The 20,074-nt window shown below is 35.5% G+C and overlaps 1 protein-coding gene across 2 annotated transcripts; it reads right to left on the minus strand.

Annotated features, from left to right (window-relative positions):
- Nucleotides 1-754: 754 nt before the first annotated feature.
- On the minus strand, nucleotides 755-9,664 carry LOC140751318 (aldo-keto reductase 1B). Of its 2 annotated transcripts, none has more exons than XM_073085226.1 (7): nucleotides 9,511-9,664; nucleotides 5,603-5,745; nucleotides 5,062-5,203; nucleotides 4,060-4,254; nucleotides 2,334-2,533; nucleotides 1,476-1,631; nucleotides 755-889 (listed from the first exon to the last, which is right to left on the minus strand). In XM_073085226.1, the coding sequence occupies exons 1-7, from the start codon at nucleotides 9,589-9,591 to the stop codon at nucleotides 844-846; spliced, it is 963 nt and encodes a 320-aa protein (XP_072941327.1). In that variant the 5' UTR covers nucleotides 9,592-9,664; the 3' UTR covers nucleotides 755-843. The 2 variants fall into 2 exon arrangements, with proteins under 2 accessions (XP_072941327.1, XP_072941329.1); XM_073085228.1 differs by lacking the exon at nucleotides 9,511-9,664 and adding an exon at nucleotides 8,364-8,570.
- Between the last annotated feature and the right edge of the window lie 10,410 nt (nucleotides 9,665-20,074).

The following is a 20,074-nucleotide window of genomic DNA, read 5'->3' on the forward strand; positions in this document are numbered from 1 at the left end:
ATGGCGACGCGATTCATTTCTATATTCAGAGCGGACTAGCAGTTTTACGCGGAGTATAAGTGGCTACTGCCGTTCATGTATTTGTAATCACGTAATCATTTGAAGGTGGTAGAACCCTTTCTGGTTCGACTCCGGCGGCACCACCGCCACACCTATTTCTACCTGATAACAGCAGTGTTGTGCGCTGCTGTGTTCTGGTTTGAAGGGTGTGATAAGGGAGACATACTTTTCCGAGGCGTTCCAGCTTAGTTCTCAGGGTTAGCGCATCTGTGGCCGACCTCAGGTAGGAATCTAATCTTATCTGGGGTTGATTACAGATATCCATAGGCAGTGATTCTACAACTCTTAAATCCTTTAAAGGTATGCCTACCAAAGATCAACATTGAACAATTTCTAGTATGAAATTATTGTCAAACGAGCTTTTGCCCGCGGCTTCGCTCGCGTTACGAAGTAATATTATTAACTAAGAAGATTTATACAAACTTCCATCCCCTATTTTGTCCCCTTGGGGGTAGAATTGATCAAAATCCTGTTTTAGCGGATGCCTACGTCATAACATCTACCTGCATGCCAAATTTCAGCCCGATCCGTCCAGTGGCTTGGGCTGTGCGTTGATAGATCACTATGTCAGTCAGTCACCTTTGAGTTATATTATTGTCAAATGTCGATCTAGGCAAAACATTAGAATAGACTGATTATTGACAGTGGAAAATGTAGAAAAGCTACAGTAGTGGATTAAGAAAAACGACCAAACTTATGGAATATATCACTTTAATATTAGGAATATAACAATTATATTGTTATTATGGTAACATATATTTATTTACTTAAAATAAACAACTTTTAAAATTCGTCATTTTCAAATGGATGGTACTTGTGGCCGAATGATCTGAAAATAAAAGAAGCATATGATTAATTATTTTGAATACTTTATACATAATCTTATATATAAAATTCTCGTGTCACAATGTTAGTTACCGTACTCCTCCGAAACAGCTTTACCGATTTTCACCAAATTTTATATGCATATTCAGTATATCTGAGAATCGGCTACTATCTATTTTTCATACTCCTAAGTGATAAGGGTTGTTCACCCTTAACATTTTTTTATTTATATGGCAACACAACTTTTGCCGTGTGAAGCTGTTGATCAAATCTAATCCTATTGATAATCCTATCCGGGGTTGATTACAGATGTCCATACGGCAGTAGCCACCATCAGGTAGTCTGCATGCTCGTCTGCTACTCCTATATTATTAAAAAACCTTATCCGAGGTAGATTACTGTCCATAAGCGGCAGTAGCCACTTAAAATCCATAAAACTGCTAGTCCGCTCTGAATATAGAAATGAATCGCGTCGCCATAGCAAATTGTATAACTACACCAACTTTAGAGCGGACTAGCAGTTTGGCGCTGACTACACCATCAGGTGGACTGCATGCTAGTCTACTACTCCTATATAATTCTCAACTCACGCAGTCATCGGCACGAAGCGTCCGTTGCAATCGAAGCTGTTGATCAGATCCAGGTCCTCTTGGGACAGCTTGAAGTCGCTCACCGCGAAGTTGGACGCTATGCGCTCCTTGTTAACGGACTTCGGTATCACTATGTTGCCGCGGTCGATCTGGTATCTGTGAAACATAGATAATTATAGATATCTCACCGCCTTGCAATTGAAGGAAGCCATTAAATGGCTTAAATGGCTGTCATGGCATAATTTACGCGAAACAATGGCGACATGCGCAGTCAAGTGGTGCAAAAACACAAAATCGAAGTAAAAGTGCGGAGAAATATAGTTTCATTCGTAAATGCTCTAAAAATTACATTTTTTTAATATTTTTCAAACACGAAAATACATGACAGTGACAATTTCAACTGGCAAAACTGGTTAACTTTTCTTATTAGGAGTGAGTAATCTTTACTAATCTGCTGTGCTGTGATGCTGTGAAGGGAAGACTTTTAAAGTAAAAGGCCGCCTTAACGGTCAATTATATTGTACAATATTATTGATCGTTTAGAGTTAATATTGAAAATTGCGCAATGATTCACCGAACCCGACGTGACCTCATCTGGTGCCACTACCGATGTGTCCTCACCTAGTTCCACTACCCGACGTGACCTCATTGGACAGGGCCTCCTAGTGCCACTACCCGACATCACCTCACCTGACTTCACAACCCGACATGACCTCATCTGACGTCACTACCCGACGTGACCTCATCGAACCTGTCCTCACCTCGTTCTAACCAGACATGACCTCATTGCACATGACCTCATCTGACGTCACTACCTCACGTAACCTCACCTAACCCCACTACCCAACATAACCTCACCTGATGAGCACCTGCGCCACAGTCCTGCCCAGCTTATCAGCCAGCGCCTTCAGTTTGGGATCGTCCATGAGCTGCGGCTCCCCGGGCTTCGCCCACGGCCGGTCCGGAGACCCCAATGGAGAGTACGCCGTGAGGAGTATGTCACGGGCTTCACAGTACTGCTTCAGGCGGGCTTGGTTCAGGTATGGGTGGCATTCCACCTGCAAAAATTTAATATAACGTGTACCGTTCACTACGTAGTAGGAACTAAGATAACAGTTTTGGGGGAAAGGTAGCGTAATAAAACCAATTCCGATGAGTGTCGGTTTTACACTAATTTATTTAAGTAGAATACATAGATTAGTAAAGATACTTCGCCGTTTTGAAATTGAATGAAGCCACAAACGGCTTTTTTTAGTAAGTTCTTTTTTTGAATCCTTGACAAATAAAAACATTTTTAGATAAAATTTACGAATAAATAACTAATTTACGTAATAAATAAATAATTATTTCAAATATTTTAGGGACATTTTAGCACGGAGACGTGGAAAAACTTTTTTACGCAACTATTTCAATTCTCAAAATTGGGTACATTTTCTTGTTAGGAGTGAGTGATCTTTACTACTCGTAATCTATGGTAGAATATGTAAAAATGATGACTGTGAAACTATGGGAGTGTGCATGAAATGTCTATATGTGTGCACTTACATACGAAAACTTGCCAATACGCATTATTGGCATCACGTGTACGCGCAGTAGCTCGTACATAATGGTATGACTACACCTGCTCGCAACAACTTCAGAGCGGACTAGCAGTTTGGCGCGGACTATACAGTAGTGGAAACAAATATTGCCGGGTTACTATTGCACTTTTTTTTAAATACAACACTTTCTTTTACCTTGGACGACCTGCGTGGCGGATTCCAAGGGTTCTGGATTCGTTCTCAGGCCAGACAGACATCTGCATGCTAAATTTGAATATCTGTTCTGGGTCTGGGTGTTTGTGTATGTCTGTGTGTGTGTCCATGGCACCCACGACACAGGGAATACTTGGCGTAACTCACCTGATTGACTAAATACACGCCATTGTAGTACTTTTGTCAAATGGTAGTACTTTTAATTCAGACGTTTTTTGAAACATACTTGAGTTAGTGAATAACAGTAATGCAAATAACTCTACAAGCGCTATTGTAGCTGTAGTATTTTTAACTTTGTATTTTTTAACTTTGTAGTACTTTTAATTTGGACGCTTTCACTTTCTTAGTACCAATTACGATAACGTAAGAATAAATACGCGGCATTGTAGTACTTTTGTCAAATTGTAGCACTTTTACTGAGGACGTTTTTTTAGTAAATGCGCTTCATTACTGCAATTTTTTTTAATTGTAGCACTTTTGTCAAATTGTAGCAGTTTTATTTCGGACGGTTTGTTACATAATTCGGTCGATGTATTGACGAACTTTCGTAAGTGACTCATTGTAGTACTTTTGTCAAATTGTAGCACTTTTGTCAAATTGTAGCACTTTTGTCAAATTGTAGCACTTTTGTCAAATTGTAGCACTTTTACTAAGGCCGTTTCTCACTAAATGCGCTTCATTGCTGCAATTTTCTTAAATTGTGGCACTTTTGTCAAATTGTAGCACTTTTACAACGGACGTTTTTAAGTAAATGAGCTTCATTGCTGCGATTTTCTTAAATTGTGTCACTTTTGTCAAATTGTAGCACTTTAAACCCGGACACAACTCACCTGGTTGACGACAGGCTTGACCTGAGCAACCTCCAGCACGCGAGCCACTTGCCCCGCGTTGAAGTTGGAGAGCCCGATGCTCCTCACCAGACCCTCGGCAACCAGCGGCTCCATCGCCTTCCAGGTGTCCACGTAGTCCACGTCCGAGAACTGGATCTTGCCGGACTCGTCCGTTGGGAAGAGTTCACCCTCCTCCTGTAGTGGTAGAGAAAAATAGTTTTCATCATCAACCCACTACTGTCCCACTGCTGGGCACGGGTCTCCTCTCAGAATGAGAAGGATTAGGCCATAGTCCACCGCGCTGGACAAGTGCATATTGGTAGACTTCACACACCTTTGAGATATTTTTTTTTATAAATCTCTCAGGTATGCAGGTTTCCTCACGATGTTTTCCTTCACCGTTTTCGCAAGTGAAAATTAATTTCTAATACGCACATAATTTCGAAAATCAGAGGTGCGTGCCTGGGATTTGAACCTCGGACCCCTCGATCGAGAGGCCGACTTTCTTAACCACTCATTCTGCGAGGAGACCAGTGCCCAGCTGTGGGACAGTAATGATATGATGATGATGTGTTACTCAGACTGTGTGTGTTGTGTGCGTGCTTGCGTGCGTATGTGCGTGTGTGTCAGAGTGCGTTTGTGAGATTCTGTATGGATATGCATTTCTAAACACACGTGAGCCTATATGTGCGAATGTATGTAAGTGTGCATCTTTAATGAAGCCGCATATATGAGTAAATGAGTCAGTATCAATTTCATGTGTACATGCATTTTTGTGTGTAAATGTGTACATGACAACAACGCACACATGTGCGTGACGGAGCATGTGTGTGTGTTTATTCTATCAAAAGCTAAGACACCATTTAAACATATTATCCTTCACACAAGTATCATACAATTTTATGGGATGAATAGATTGTTTCATATTCTGTTTGTAAGGGACGATATGTTCGATCAGCAAAAAAATCCCTTCACAAAACCAAATCCGTGATTATATAATACCTTGTAAGCCTGTGGCCAGTGTATCAAGTACAGGTCGAGGTACTTCAGCTGAAGGTTCTCGAGGGTCTTCAGCAGCGCACCCTTCACCAGGTCAGGCCGGTGGAAGGTGTTCCATAGCTTGGAGGTGATGAACAGGTCCTCGCTGTAATTAGTTCCATTAAATGAGGATAAAGTTCTATTGAAATATTAGATATTCAATTTTATTATTATTGTTGTTTTTTATAATATAAGAGTAGCAGACGAGCATGCAGCCCACTTGATGGTACGTGGCTAATGCTGCACATGGACATTTATAATCAATCCAAGATAGAATTAGATATTCCTACCCGACGTCGGTCATAGATGCGCCGCTACCCCTGTGGACTAAGCTGGAACGCCTCGAAGTCTCCCTTACCAAACTCTTCAAGCCAGAATACAGCAGAGCTTAACACTACTATAAATAGGCAGAATAGGTTTGGCGGTGGTTCTGCCAGAGTCGAACCACAAAGGTTTCTACCATCTTCCAACCCCCTAGAACCATCATACATCACTAAAACCTTACCGTTTAACCACTCCCTCGTTGATCTTAGCCGTCAGCGCTTCCCCTACCTCCTTCTCGTTGCCATAAACAAATGCACAGTCGATATGCCTGTACCCAATGTCGATGGCATCCTTGACTGCTTGCGTCACCTCACCAGGTTTGGACTAGAAAGAGTGATGAATTGAAATTTTCTTCTTTTTTTATATAATATAGGAGCATGCAGTCCACCTGATGGTAAGTGGCTACTGCCGCCCATGGACATCTGTAATCAACCCCAGATAGGATTAGATATTCCTACCTGAGGTCGGCCACAGATACGCCGCTACTCCTGAGGACTAAGCTGGAACGCCTCGGAAAAGTATGTCTCCGTTACCACACCCTTCAAAACGGAACACAGTAGCGCCTAACACTGCTGTTATTAGGTAGAAATAGGTGTGGCGGTGATGCCGCCGGAGTCGAACCAAAAAGAGTTCTACCTTTAAATGAAATGAAAATTAATTATTGCCAGAATGTAGTAATAAATGGTGACAAATCTTATATATAAAATTCTCGTGTCACAATGTTAGTTACCGTACTCCTCTGAACCAGCTTTACCAATTTTCACCAAATTTTATATGCATATTCAGTAGGTCTGAGAATCGGCTACTATTTTTTTTCATACCCCTAAGTGAGAAGGGTTGTTCACCCTTAACATGTTTTTATTTATATGGCAACACAACGTTTGCCGGGTCAGTTAGTATTTTATATTTTACATTCAAAATAGTGCACAATGTCAAATTCATAATACAAATAATAATTTTTAGTTATTTTCAAGTGAATGTTCAGTATTTTTGTACAAACTTTTATTTAATTTGCAATGTATGTATATTACTTCAGGTCAATTTTTGCATATTCAATTTGACCCACTTCCCTGATTGACTTGAAATTTTTTGTATTTGAAGTGAAAACTTCTTTAGTGGAGTTGTGATCTTTTCGTGATGGGTAAAAAATGTGTAACTCACGTCAGGACACGTGGCCTGATCGAAAATTCGTACGACAGCAAAGCAAACTGTAAAAGTCAAGGTGTTATCCGGTGTTACCATAGAAAAAATATGTCAATGGGTGTCAGTTTCATGTTTTATTTATATTTTATTATTCAGGTTAGGTTTCGAAAGTTTTCACTTCTGTCTGCACTCCCGGAGTGCAACCTTTTTATTTTTTTTCATAAATCAGAGTAGCAGACGAGCATGCACCAGTACTTAAAACTGCTGTTATAACAGAAATAGGTGTGGCTTGGTGCCGCCGGAGTCGAACCACAGAGGATTCTAACACCGAGAAATTGTTTTTGTAAAGCAATCGTAATCTTATGTAATATCTCATGTTACAAAGTACAGTTCTTATTTGTAAAGATTAAGGGATTTTGTATCCATGTCAATCGAGTTAAACCTCATCTTGAATTTATCTGATATAATATTTATGGGCTTGTTTGATATTATCTATGTTATCTTAATACTAAGTCACATGAACTAAGACACGATGATATCTATATCGACTTAAATATAACATTTTTTATAGTGTACAAGTAGAAAATGATACAGTCCATTTGATAGTCAGCGTAAAACTGCTAGTCCGCTTTGAATACAGAAATGAATCGCGTCGCCATAGCAAACTGTATGACTACACCTGCTCGCAACAACTTCAGAGCAGACTAGCAGTTTGGTGATAACTATAACTAGTGTAACGGACCTAGTATAATCAAATTCTAGGTTTAAATTGATGTTTTAATTGGACAAATAGTGTCAAAAAAAAGAATTAGTTGGTTAGGTTCTGGTTAGACGGTTTAATCAATATAAAAAAAATGATTGCCGCAAAGCAGGGTTCCGTCAACCTTAGTATACTCAAATTCGGGGTTTAAATTGCCGTTTTAATTGTTCTAGAACAAGCTTATAGACTATTTATGAGGGGGTGAAATGTAGGGGGTTGGTTTCTTTCAATATCATGTGCATCCCCTAATATTTTAGTCTTAATTCCTAATGAAATAAGTAGGTAACCTCAAAATTTAAAAATTCATTAAAAGAAACGGGGGGTTCCCGCAGCCCCCCATTCACAGGGGAAGTTACACTATGAGCTACCCAACCCAACCCAAAATCAACATCAAATTTGACAGGTCATAAAGTAGTTGTACCGGACATATTATTTTGGTTTATCATTGATTTTCAACTCAATTCGAAGAATATTTGTATATCTTTTTATATAAGATTAAAGTAGATAGTGAGGAAGATGTTCATCTTATGGTAAGTGGCTACTAGTAGTAGTAGCAGTGTATCTGTAACCAATTCCGAACCAACCAACTATAGAACAGTTCTACAAAAAAACAATCACATATTGCTTCAAGTGGCTGGGATTCACACCGCAGACTTCCCAACTTAGAGACCAGACTTAACCACTACCAATACTTATAAATGCTTGAGAAGGTGGTAGAAGCCTTTGTGGTTCGACTCAGGCGGCACCACCGCCACAGCTATTTCTGTTATAACAGCAGTGTTAGGCGCTGCTGTTCCGTTTTGACGGGTGTGGTAAGGGAGACAGACTTTTCCGAGGCGTTCCAGCTTAGTCCTCAGGGGTAGCGGCGCATCCGTGGCCGACCTTAGGTAGGAATATAATGCTATCTGGGGTTGATTACAGATGTCCATGGGCGGCAGTAGCCATTTGCCATCGTGGACTGCATGCTCGTCTGCTACTCCTATATTATAAAAAAAAACCTTAACAGGTTAAATTGTACTTTATAAACATGTTTACTTACCTTCCATGTCCCGAGGCCCAGTATGGGACACTCAAAGCCATTATTGAACTTAAGACGAAGGACTTTCGACGCCATAACTTTTACGAAATAAGTATTGATTACAAATCAATAAAGTATTTACTATTTACGGATTACCCTTGGAAATGCCGGTACAAACAAACGTAAATCAAATTTGAGTGACGTGTAATGTGAGTGAAAGATGTGACGTTTTAGAAAATAAGTTTTCTAGTTTTACAGATTAATAAACTTATTAGTTAATTTTTTTATCAGATTAGTCAAAAAAAGTTTGAATGTATAGATTTATTTTCCCTAATCTGAGATTTAAAGACTCCTTATATCTCGAAAATCAATTAAAAATTGTTTTTAGGGTACCGTACCCAAAGGGTAAAAACGGAAACCTATTACTAAGACTTCGCTGTCTGTCCGTCTGTTACAAGGCTATATCTCCGGAATCGTAATAGATAGACACATGAAATTTTAACAGAGGATGCATAACGGTGGCCGCTATAACAACAGATACTAAAAATAAAATAAAGTTGAATATTAAAGGGGGTCTCCATACAACAAACCGGTATTTTTCGCTATTTTTCGATCTAACTGTTACACCGTACCAGGGAAACGGTTTAAATTTTATAATCCGTTTACTACTATAACTGGTATTATAATAAATACAAATAAGAACATAAAACATATTTTAATATAGTTATTTTAATTTTATTATACGTTGTTTACGTATCATTATCATTGATCATCACTCCATTTCACATTCACTCTCCATTCACTCTCATTGAACGTCATATATTTTTGTGTAATATAACTAAATATTGTTGAAAATTTATGTATCATTCTTCATCACTCCAACACCATCTATTGTTGATTGATATAATTAAATATTATTGAAAATGATAAAATGAATAAAAATAAGTAAAAAATAATGAATATTTGGTGGTAGGGAAGGCTCCATGTGCGAGTTCGACTCGTACTTGGCGAATTATTTTTTAAATCAATATTTATTTGTATACTTTGTATATCATACTTTTACTAAATGGAAATGGAAATATTTTCACAATGTTGCACAATGAAGTAAATATAAGTATTTTTTATAAGTATATCAAAATTTTATCTTGTATTTACAAAAAAATTGTACCTTCCAAGTCCCCAATCCCAGTACAGGAATAGTTTGTCCATTGTTCAATTTTATTACTTCCTGTGATCCTTTTGGCGCCATGACTTATTTTTTAAATTTTATTCGCGAGCACACGAATAACTTGTTTTACACAGCCCGGGTTATCGTGAACTGAGTTTATCATCATATCTGGTTAAATAACCACTTGTAATTTGTAATAATACGAGATAAAGTTTCCGCTACACATAGTTTATTTTATGTCTTTACTTGGGTATTTAAATAAAAATCATAATATGTTTTATATCACGGCGTGCGTAAATGGACGTTTTACGCACGCTTCGCGTGCGCAAAACCCCCATTTCCGACCCCGTAATATAAAATTTTATACAACACGCGGACGAAAAATGTTTTTCTGACTCGTGTGATTGCAGTCCTCGCCTGCGGCTCGGCCTGCAAACTCACACTTGTCAGAAAAAAATTTTTCGTCCTCGTATTGTAATGTACTATTATTTCATAGTTATATTTTTTGATATTGCTGTATAAAAACTACAAAGTAGAATGTATTTCTTTGTTCAGTAGAGAGTAGTAATTATAAGGTTTTGTTTTTGAGATTGTAATGTTATTAAATAAAAATAAAAATAAAAAGACTATTTATTTAGGCAAATTGATAAATCGCTCATGAAGCTATACCTTTTTAATAAGTAACTCATTTTATTTTAGCATTGACATAAAGAGTATACATTTATTCAGAGGAACTACAATACAATTAAAAAAAACAATTAAAATATTTAAAGTAAAAATACCAAGATTAACACGAAAAAATTATAAATAAAATAATGTAGCTGATTATATAATTACTTTTCCGAAAACCATAACATGTAAAGAAATAATAATTTCTAACATTGATTTCCTACTCGTAGATAGAGACGACAGGATTTTAAACTGCGATTATATTGTATTTTAATTTAAAGCAAGCAAAGCACATTTACTTACTTAATAAATCGGAAAAATATAAAGTAAAACGGAGAGCTGAGCAAATACTTGTAATAGTGATAACGCGGCAAGGTAAACAAGTACAGCAAAATTATCTCCAGAGCTCAGATTAAAAATAAGAAAGACTTTTTAAATGATATCGAAGTATCAAACGAGTTTGTGGTTACTGCCACCTATGGACATCTGCAATCGACCCCACATAAGATTCCTAAGGACTAAGCTGGAACGCCTCGGATAAGTATGTCTCTCTTACCAGACCCTTCAAACCAGAACACAGCGCTTAACACTGTTACTAAGCAGACGTATGTATGTGTGGTTTGTAGTTTGACTGAGCGCTATAATAGGAGTTGTGAACAGAATGTAATTTTCTTACAGGACTTGCAATTATATTTACACTCAATGAGGTAGTAGTTCTTCCATTTCTCTGGAAAGGACGGCGGTTGTCTCATACAAGCTAATTCCTCAAGAGTAGATCAGATCGAATGATCGGTTTCAGAGAAAAATCCTTTTTTATACAGAGTTTGCTACTTTATCCAATAAAAATCCTGTTGATTTTGAATAAATCCTCACAATTCAATACGTTACACTTTGTTCGAGGCGTTGTCTACCATTTTATTAGTCTTAGTTGAAGACGTAATGCCTACATCTACTATTCATTATCTAATACTCTCCGCCTTGACATATTTATTGATAATTTATGGTAGTTTACGTGTCTTACGATTTTAAATGCTATATTTTTATTAAATTGAAGTCTGTACTCATAGATTAGTAAAGATTACTCACTCCTAACAAGAATTGTACCCAGTTTTGAGAATTGAAATAGTTGCGTTTGTTTTGCCACGTCTCAGTGCTAAAATGTCCCTAAAATATTTGAAATAATTATTTATTTATTATGTAAATTACGCAGTATTAGTTATTTATTCGTAATTTTTTTTCTAAAAATGTTTTTATTTGTCAAGAATTCAAAAAAAGAACTTACTAAAATAAGCCGTTTGTGGCTTCATTCAATTTCAAGGCGGCGAAGTATCTTTACTAATCTATGTCCGTACTAAACGAGTGTGTAGTCCACCTGGTAATTCAGCGCCGTCATTTGTAATCAACTTTTTTACGTCATATTAAATTACTTCCTATACCTACCTACTTAGATAAATGTTTTACAATATCGTAACAATACTGTAGAACAAAAACTTCCTTTTTAACAATAAAATGAACCTTTATTTTGACGTAATCTGAATCACACTTGTTTATTTTTTTATTTGATTAATTACTGTAACAAGCCATGTAATGTAACGTACCGGTGGAAATAATCTGTAATAAAATTATCCAAATATAAAAAAATAAGTCTTATGTCTCTACAGCTTAATATAGCCTTAGGCAATAAATACTGTAAGCGTAATGGTTTCATTATTATAATAGGTTTTTATATTTGTTTAGTATATAGAAAAGTTGGTCGGACTACATATTATTAGAAATATATTCAAATTATTTAATTATAGTACTCGTATAATTTCAATTAATCACTTTGTGTTATTTTTATGATGTGTATATGTACTTATTATTATTTTTATAATAATAAGGGCCTATTTGTGGTCACTGGCTGGTACGATTGTATGAATTAGCATAAAAAAGAACGCTCTTGACGTTTGAGTTGATTTTGCGCGGGAATAATAAAATTACAACAATGGTTCAATAATATGCCTAAGTTTTTTTATTAGCCAGGTTATATTTACATGTTTGTAATGATAACATATCATTTATAAGTTTTAACTGTCGATAACCCCAGGCAAAGCAACCAACCGAGCATGATTTCAGAAAGTACGTAGATATAATGGTATAGTCCGCGTAAAACTGCTAGTCCGCTCTGAACATAGAAATAAGTCGCAGTTGAGGTGTATGACTACACCTGCTCGCATAGATAAGTACCTGCCCGCAACATCTTCAGAGCGGACTAGCAGTTTGGCGCCGACTATAGCTACTTGCGAAGTAGGATCCCACGTGTGCAGTAACTTAAAAAAATATATACCTACTTATATATTTAGGTTCTACAATCTTCATGTTATTTAACACTAGCTTTTAACCGTCAGAGGTTTTTATCTATCCGTCAGAAACGGTACTTTTTTCGGAATAAAAGGAACCATATCCTTCTCTGAACCCCTGACAACGTGTGTACAAAATTTCATTACAATCGATTATGTAGTTAAGACAAGAAAGTGTAACAAACAAACAAACTCACATTGCATTATTATTAGTAAGAATTACGATTAGGAAGCGAGGATGAGAAAGGGTAAAATAAAACACAAAAACATTGGAATCATTTGTTTATTGTGCGCTAAAATCACAGACCAGATAAAGAGTAGACATACTCTAGGTAGCAATAGGTAATCATGATTTTAATTGAAATACTATTTTATACATATTTATTTAATTAATATCTTCGTATATCTATAGTTAAACAGCACTATAAAATGTTTTGATATGACATAACTATTATTTTATTGATCCATATTAATTTACCTACCAATTGGGTCTAGTAATATTGCTAACCAATCTGATATTTTATATTTACTTTTTTTGGTCATTATGAATTCCATATCATGGAGCATTTATGCAGACACGGTCTGTGGCAAAATGAAATAATATAGATTGATAAAATGTTTAGCAAAGTTTTTATTTATAACTTTTTTCTTTACATCTTGGGCCTTGCCTGTCAAAATATTGTATACACATTACACAGTTACTAACCCTTCTGTAAACTAAAAAGTTTGGAAAATCCAAAAGTGCACGACTCATAATGCTCATTTAATTATGAAATATAAAAAAAAAATAAAAATAACTTAAGTCGTTCAAAATTAATTGCCGAAAAAACAGCTGTAGTAGGAAGAAGGTACTGCACAAGCGCCCCTGGTGGAATAAATGTACATAATATCTATAGATATACAGTCTTGTAGTTTTCGTTTTTTATTAATTGCAATTAAACGACACTGAATTAATTAATCATTCGCATTCAGTGACCTACAATCGTCGATTAGAATTAAAAAAAAAAAATTAACTCAAATGATGGATTTTTTCACAAGTTACAGTGTTTTCAGGTTTCACACATGACGGACAGGAAAATTTTTTGACCTATTTTGGTGTTTTTTTCCGATTCAATTGCAGTAAATCAATTTTTAAAAAGTATGGAATTAATCTCCATTAAATTATCTCGACAATAGTATGCAAAATATCTTGATTCCGTGAACTATCAAGGCTATAATAATAAAAATAGCCGCCAAAATGAAGCGAAAAAATTTTTTCGATCGTAAAGCACTCTCTGATGCTTCGCATCATGAGTCGTGCAAAAGTAGATCGTAGAACTAAAAAGTAGATAGTAGTCTTAAAAAAAAACAGAGAACAGTTAAAGTTGCACAAAATTTATTGAAATATTCACGTAGACAAAGAAATAGTAACCGATAAGTCCTCAGAACGTATTTTTCTGGCGAAAATAGATCGTTGGGGCCAAACTATTTATTATTTTTTTTTTTTTAGTATAGTTGTACCACCTTTAATTTTTCTGAACATCCCTAAGGTTGACTGGGAGATAACTATTTAGCATTAAGTCCGCCTTTTGCACACCACATTGTTTTTAACATGGTCAATAAAGAGTAAATAAATAAATAAACAGGAACATTTAAAATGCGTATTTGTCGACGAAAAAACAGGTTGTCTGCACATTACCTATATTAGATGACCCGATAAAACAATAAGGGAAACAAAACATAACACAAGGATAGCATATAAAAACAGTAAATCTACTGATAAAACAGTTGGCTTAGCAACAGTATGTGTAGAATATGTTTATAACACGACACTTTGATTGACTGGGGATATAAATTGGGGCTTTAGATGCCACATAATACTTTTATCTAAATATATATAACTCAAAGGTGATTGACTGACATAGTGATCTATCAACGCGCAGCCCAAACCACTGGACGGATCGGGCTGAAATTTGGCAGATGTTATGACGTAGGTATCCGCTAAGAAAGGATTTTGATCAATTCTACCCCCAAGGGGATAAAATAGGGGATGAAAATATTACTTCGTAACGCGAGCGAAGCCTCGGGCAAAAGCTATTAAATTAATATTCCTAAAGTTATAATATGCCTCATAAGACTTTTTTCTAATATTTGTACTTATTTTTATAAATTGCTAACACGTTATATAAGAATGTGTAAAACTTTAAAATGCATATCGTCATATGAAACCGACAGAAATAAGCTATTGAATGTACTGACATAAAATTGACTAAGTACTTTCCAAAATGGCTATCACAGGAGTGTTGGAACTGAAGATTTTTATGTTAAATTTTATTAGTTGTTCGCTAATTTTAAACTTTAATACTGCATCTTTAAGTATCACATTATTTTATTAGAAATACACGAGAAAAATAAAAGTAACAAGAAGAATCCTTCCAGTAATAATATAAGTTGTGTTGCCTTATTCACAATTATGATATTAAACTAGCTGACTCGGCAAACGTTGTGTTGCCATATAAATAAATAAATGTTAAGGGTGAACAACCCTTTTCACTTGGGGGTATGAAAAATAGATAGTAGCCGATTCTCAGACCTACTGTATCTTTATATATATATATTTCTTATGTGCGTGTGTATGTCACTGTTGGGAGAAACTATCATTAAAATAGATTATTATTTAATATTTGAAACTGCGATGGTAGCCAAGTCTGTCGAACCCAATGTGAAACATTCCAAAAAAAAGCAACTACTTACGAATTAAAAATTAATTAAAAAAACCTTTCCCACGGACTAAATTGTGAATCTAAACCATTCTCAAGTCCCTTTGAACACACACAACAAATTTCATCAAAATCAGTCCAGTCGTTTAGGAGGAGTTCAGTGACATACACACGCACATAAGAAATATATATAAGATTAATACTTACTGTTTTTTGACAATATTTTTTTAAACTTTTTCATATCTGAAGAACCAATTAAGAAACATTTCATTACATTCTATAATAATTAATTACGATTTATTTTATTATTTAATATTTAATCTTTTTTTCGATAATTTTGGATATAATTTTAATTTTACATACATACTAGACAGGACCAGGATTGATATTTATTTAATGCCCATACTTTGAAACTAAAAATTTTCAAGTCATTTCTATTTGACACCTGCTCTGTGGTTCGTATTAAAAATAAATGCCGCGCCCACACGCTTGCCAAACTTCAACAAACATACAAATTCAAACGTGTGGACAGAGCGTTTGCCTTGGTTTGTGTAGTGCAAGCGCTTGTAGATCCAAAGGAGTGTCAGTTTTAGCAAATCAAAGAGTATTCGCCGCAAGCTATTTGCGACGCGTCCACATCTTTGTATTTGTAGAGGTTTGGCGTTTACAAATGCTATGTGTGGATAAATAACACACTAAATCTAATCTAGATTATTACCTTTTACCTTCGGTTTCGGGCTCAGAAAGTTTTATCTATTCCCAGGGCCAGATTTAAGGGAGGGCAACCGGGGCGGCAGCCCCGGGGCCTCCATAAAAGAGGGGCCCCCACAATAGAGACGTCGGATTTTTTTTTAATTCCGACTAGTAAACACTAGTAAAAAAAATATATCTTTTCCTTTGATATTTTTTTCGCTGTTTTACCTTTATCTACAGTACTTTGTACAAACATGAATATTAGAAGAATCTTACCTGCGTTTCACATTAAAATATTTATTGAAAAACTCAACTGAAAAAATTGATCATTTTATTCGTAAAATAATTTGGGGCCAGGGGGGCTCCACTCCTTTGTTGTCCCAAGGCCTCTAGACCTCTAAATCCGGCCCTGTCTATCCCGCGGGAACGGTACTTGTTTTCGGGATAAAACCTACTCTATTTCCTTTTCTGAACCCCTGACAACGTGTGTAAAAAATGTCATGACAATCGGTTATATAGTTAAGGAAAGTGTAACAAACAAACTCACTCGCTTTTATTATATTAGTTAGGACTAATACTTTAATACTAAAACTAATACTCTTAATACTAGTGTTCCATTTTTAAATACTAATACTTTAAAAATACTAATACTCTCAATAAACTAATTCTCTTAATACTAGTGTTCCATTCTTTGTGATATAAATATATAATAATTATTTGAACAAATTTGGTGTTGATTTTATTGCTGTCATGTTATCAAATATTATTATTATTTGAAAATTAGTCTATTTTGAAGGCTCTGTCATACACACGGCAAATCGAATGCATTTCCAATATCTGTAGCACTACCATGAGTTGGCATAGAAACGCCACTATAGAAATGGTAAATAGAAAACTATTGTCATTTTGCTAGTGAATAACATAACTACTATCGTTACGGTATTTCTTGACAACGTCTGTCAAATTAATGACTCATGGGACCGAATTTGTATGGCAATAGATCATAATGACATTCGCTAGCGATTTGATTTCGATAGGTTTTTTACGTATGTAGTGGCTCACACTACGGATTTTAGTTCTACGAGTGACCACCAGAGGCGCTGTACAATTTTTCATATATTTATTTTACGCAGTCGCTAGCGAGTAATACTTTTGTGAACTCATGGTAGTGCTACTGCTTATGATTTCTATCTGACTCATAGATTAGTAAAGATTACGCACTCCTAACAAGAAAATGTAACCAGCTTTGACAATTGAAATTATCACATCATCTATTTTCGTGTTTGAAAAATATTAAAAAAATGTAGTGTTTAGACAATTTACGAATGAAACGACATTTCTCCGCACCTTTTCTTCGATTTCGTGTTTTTGCACAACTTAACTGCGCATGTCGGCATTGTTCCGCGTAAATTACACCACGACAGCCATTAAATGGCTGACAGAGTTGTCAGAAATTTAAGCCATTTCATGGCTTCCTTCAATTACAAGGCGGTGAGATATCTATACTTATCTATGATCTAACAGCAGTGGGTAATGTTTTTCGAGCGTATGTATGTATGTGTGTGTGTGTGTGTGTGTATGAGTGTATGTGTGTATGTGTATGTATGTTCTTTGTCACGCTGCAGCACAAACGGCTTGACGGATTAACATATGAGGTGTCGTTGGATTCCTCTAAATTGTGGGAGTGACGTAGGCTACATTATTATTTTTAGGCAGTCGGGTTTTGTTTTTTTAAATATTTAAGTACTAGTTTATCTGGTACGGTCACATTCGATTGGCTATCTCTAACTAGTCATTTTATATAATTGTAAAGGTATCAGACGGACATCAGTAATCAACCTCAGATAGGATAATGCAAACTGAAGTCGGTCACAGATGCAAAGGAGTTGGAACGCCTCGGATAAGTATGTCTCCCTTACCACACTTCAAATCAGAACACAGCAGTTATAACAGAAATAGGTGTGACGGTGGTGCCGCCGGAGTCGAAACATATAGTACCTATATAGTAATAATACCTTTGAAATACTATGTCATCTCACATCTTAGCAAAGGAGAATGCCCATTCTTGGTACTGATTTTTCTCATGCGACAAAATGAAAGTAATATTACAATTATTTTTTGATTTTTTTACATAGTTTGTCGATCAGAATAGTTTCTTTGAACAGGGGATTCCATTTAAGATAAAATAAGACGAAATGTTGATTGTTGTTCTTAAAAATTAAAATGGCGGTATTTTATACTCGGAATTCATAATTTTATGTTTTTAGGATTATTTTAGGTTTTTTTACCTACTACCTTTAAAAGTAAATGGAATATGTTAATCGAACTACATTATAGGTACCTACTATCAGTTAAAACCGACCATAAATCTATCGTCGGATATTTTCGATTTTGAGGTTATGTAACATTTCGGTAAATAACTTCAGAACCCGGGTGCTGATCTAAAAAATAATTATTGGTGGTAGTATTTGGTTAATTATACATCGTCCACAATAAGTTTCAATTTGATGCAACTCTGGACGGCGGTCTATACTTTCATGGGCATTGTCCTTTTAAAACATATTTTATTTATTTATCCATTAAAAATATAATCCTTAGTCGTAAATGAAGCCCAACAGTGGGCACAAAGAAATAAAAAGAAATAACAGTGTTCCCATTATTTATAAATCAAAAATGTTCTCTTACACTAAATCACATTTTTAAAAATTAAATCACAATCACACATTATTTTAAAAATACCACATTTCACCTTTTAAAGCAAAATAATTTCTCTCCACAATCGGATGAAAAAAGCAAAAACAAAAAAATATTTCAAATTATATTCGTCAACATTACTGTCCCACTGCTGGGCACGGGTCTCCTCTCATAATGAGAAGGATTAGGTCATAGTCCACCGCGCTGGCCAAGTGCGTATTGGTAGACTTCACATACCATTGACAACTTTTTTTAATGATTTCTCAGGTATGCAGGTTTCCTCACGATGTTTTCCTTCACCGTTTAAGCAAGTGATAATTAATTTCTAATACGCCCATATCAAAACCAACTTACTACATATATATATTTTATATTATTACTAGCTGAACCGGCAAACGTTGTGTTGCCATAAAAAAAAATGTTATGGGTGAAGAACCCTTGTCACTTAAAATGAAAAATAGATACTATCCGATTCTCAGACCTACTGAATATGCATATAAAATTTGGTGAAAATCTGTAAAGCCGTTTCGGAGGAGTACGGTAACTAACATTGTGACACGCGAATTTTATATATAAGATGTTCTACTTTATTAACCTATTTAAAAATTGGAAAAAAATATTTTATATTGGGGGACCTATATAAAATAAGTGATTTTTAAAATGAGCTAGAAAACTTAGTTGATATTTTATGGCCTAATCCTTCTCATTCTGAGAGGAGACCCCTGCCCAGCAGTGGGACAGTAATGGGTTGATTATATAGTGTTATAATGAAACATGGTATTTCCTTACAATAATTATAATTAAACACTAATCAACCACTCACCTAGGAACAGCGAACGTCGGGTCTAGATCAAAATTCACCAAAAATATATGATTTTAGACTAAAACTAGCTGACCCGTTTTTTAAATTTTTAGGGTAAACAACCCTTATCACTTAGGGGTATGAAACATAGATAGTAACCGATTCTCAGACCTACTGAATATGCAAATAAAATTTGGTGAAAATCGGTAAAGTCGTTTCTGCGGAGTACGGCAACTAACATTGTGAAGATTATCGCAGAATTGAGACATTTTATTATGTAACGGGTACTCACGATATGCGATTTTTAATTTATTCACCAAAAAGTCCGAAGAAAACGTTGTTTTTATAATATTGAATAGCAAACTAGGAGTAAACGGCTGCTGCTTATCGACATCAGTAATCAACCCCAGATAAGATTAGTCCTACCTGAGATCGGTTACAGATGCGCTACCCCTGAGGACTAAGCTGGAACGCCTCGGAAAAGTATGTCTCCCTTACCACACTTCAAACCAGAACACAGCAGCGCTTAACACTGCTGTTATACCAGAAATAGGTGTGATGGTAATGTGGTATTTAAACAAACCATTTTGACAAGTTAACGATATTATTACAAAATTAGTTTCGTATTAAAATCATACAAAAATTACTAATACACCATTGTAGCTCTT

Source organism: Epargyreus clarus, unplaced genomic scaffold (genome assembly GCF_041222505.1).
Source record: "Epargyreus clarus isolate Ecla_fem2 unplaced genomic scaffold, WU_Ecla_fem_2.2 ptg000022l, whole genome shotgun sequence".
Classification (NCBI taxonomy): Eukaryota; Metazoa; Arthropoda; class Insecta; order Lepidoptera; family Hesperiidae; genus Epargyreus; species Epargyreus clarus.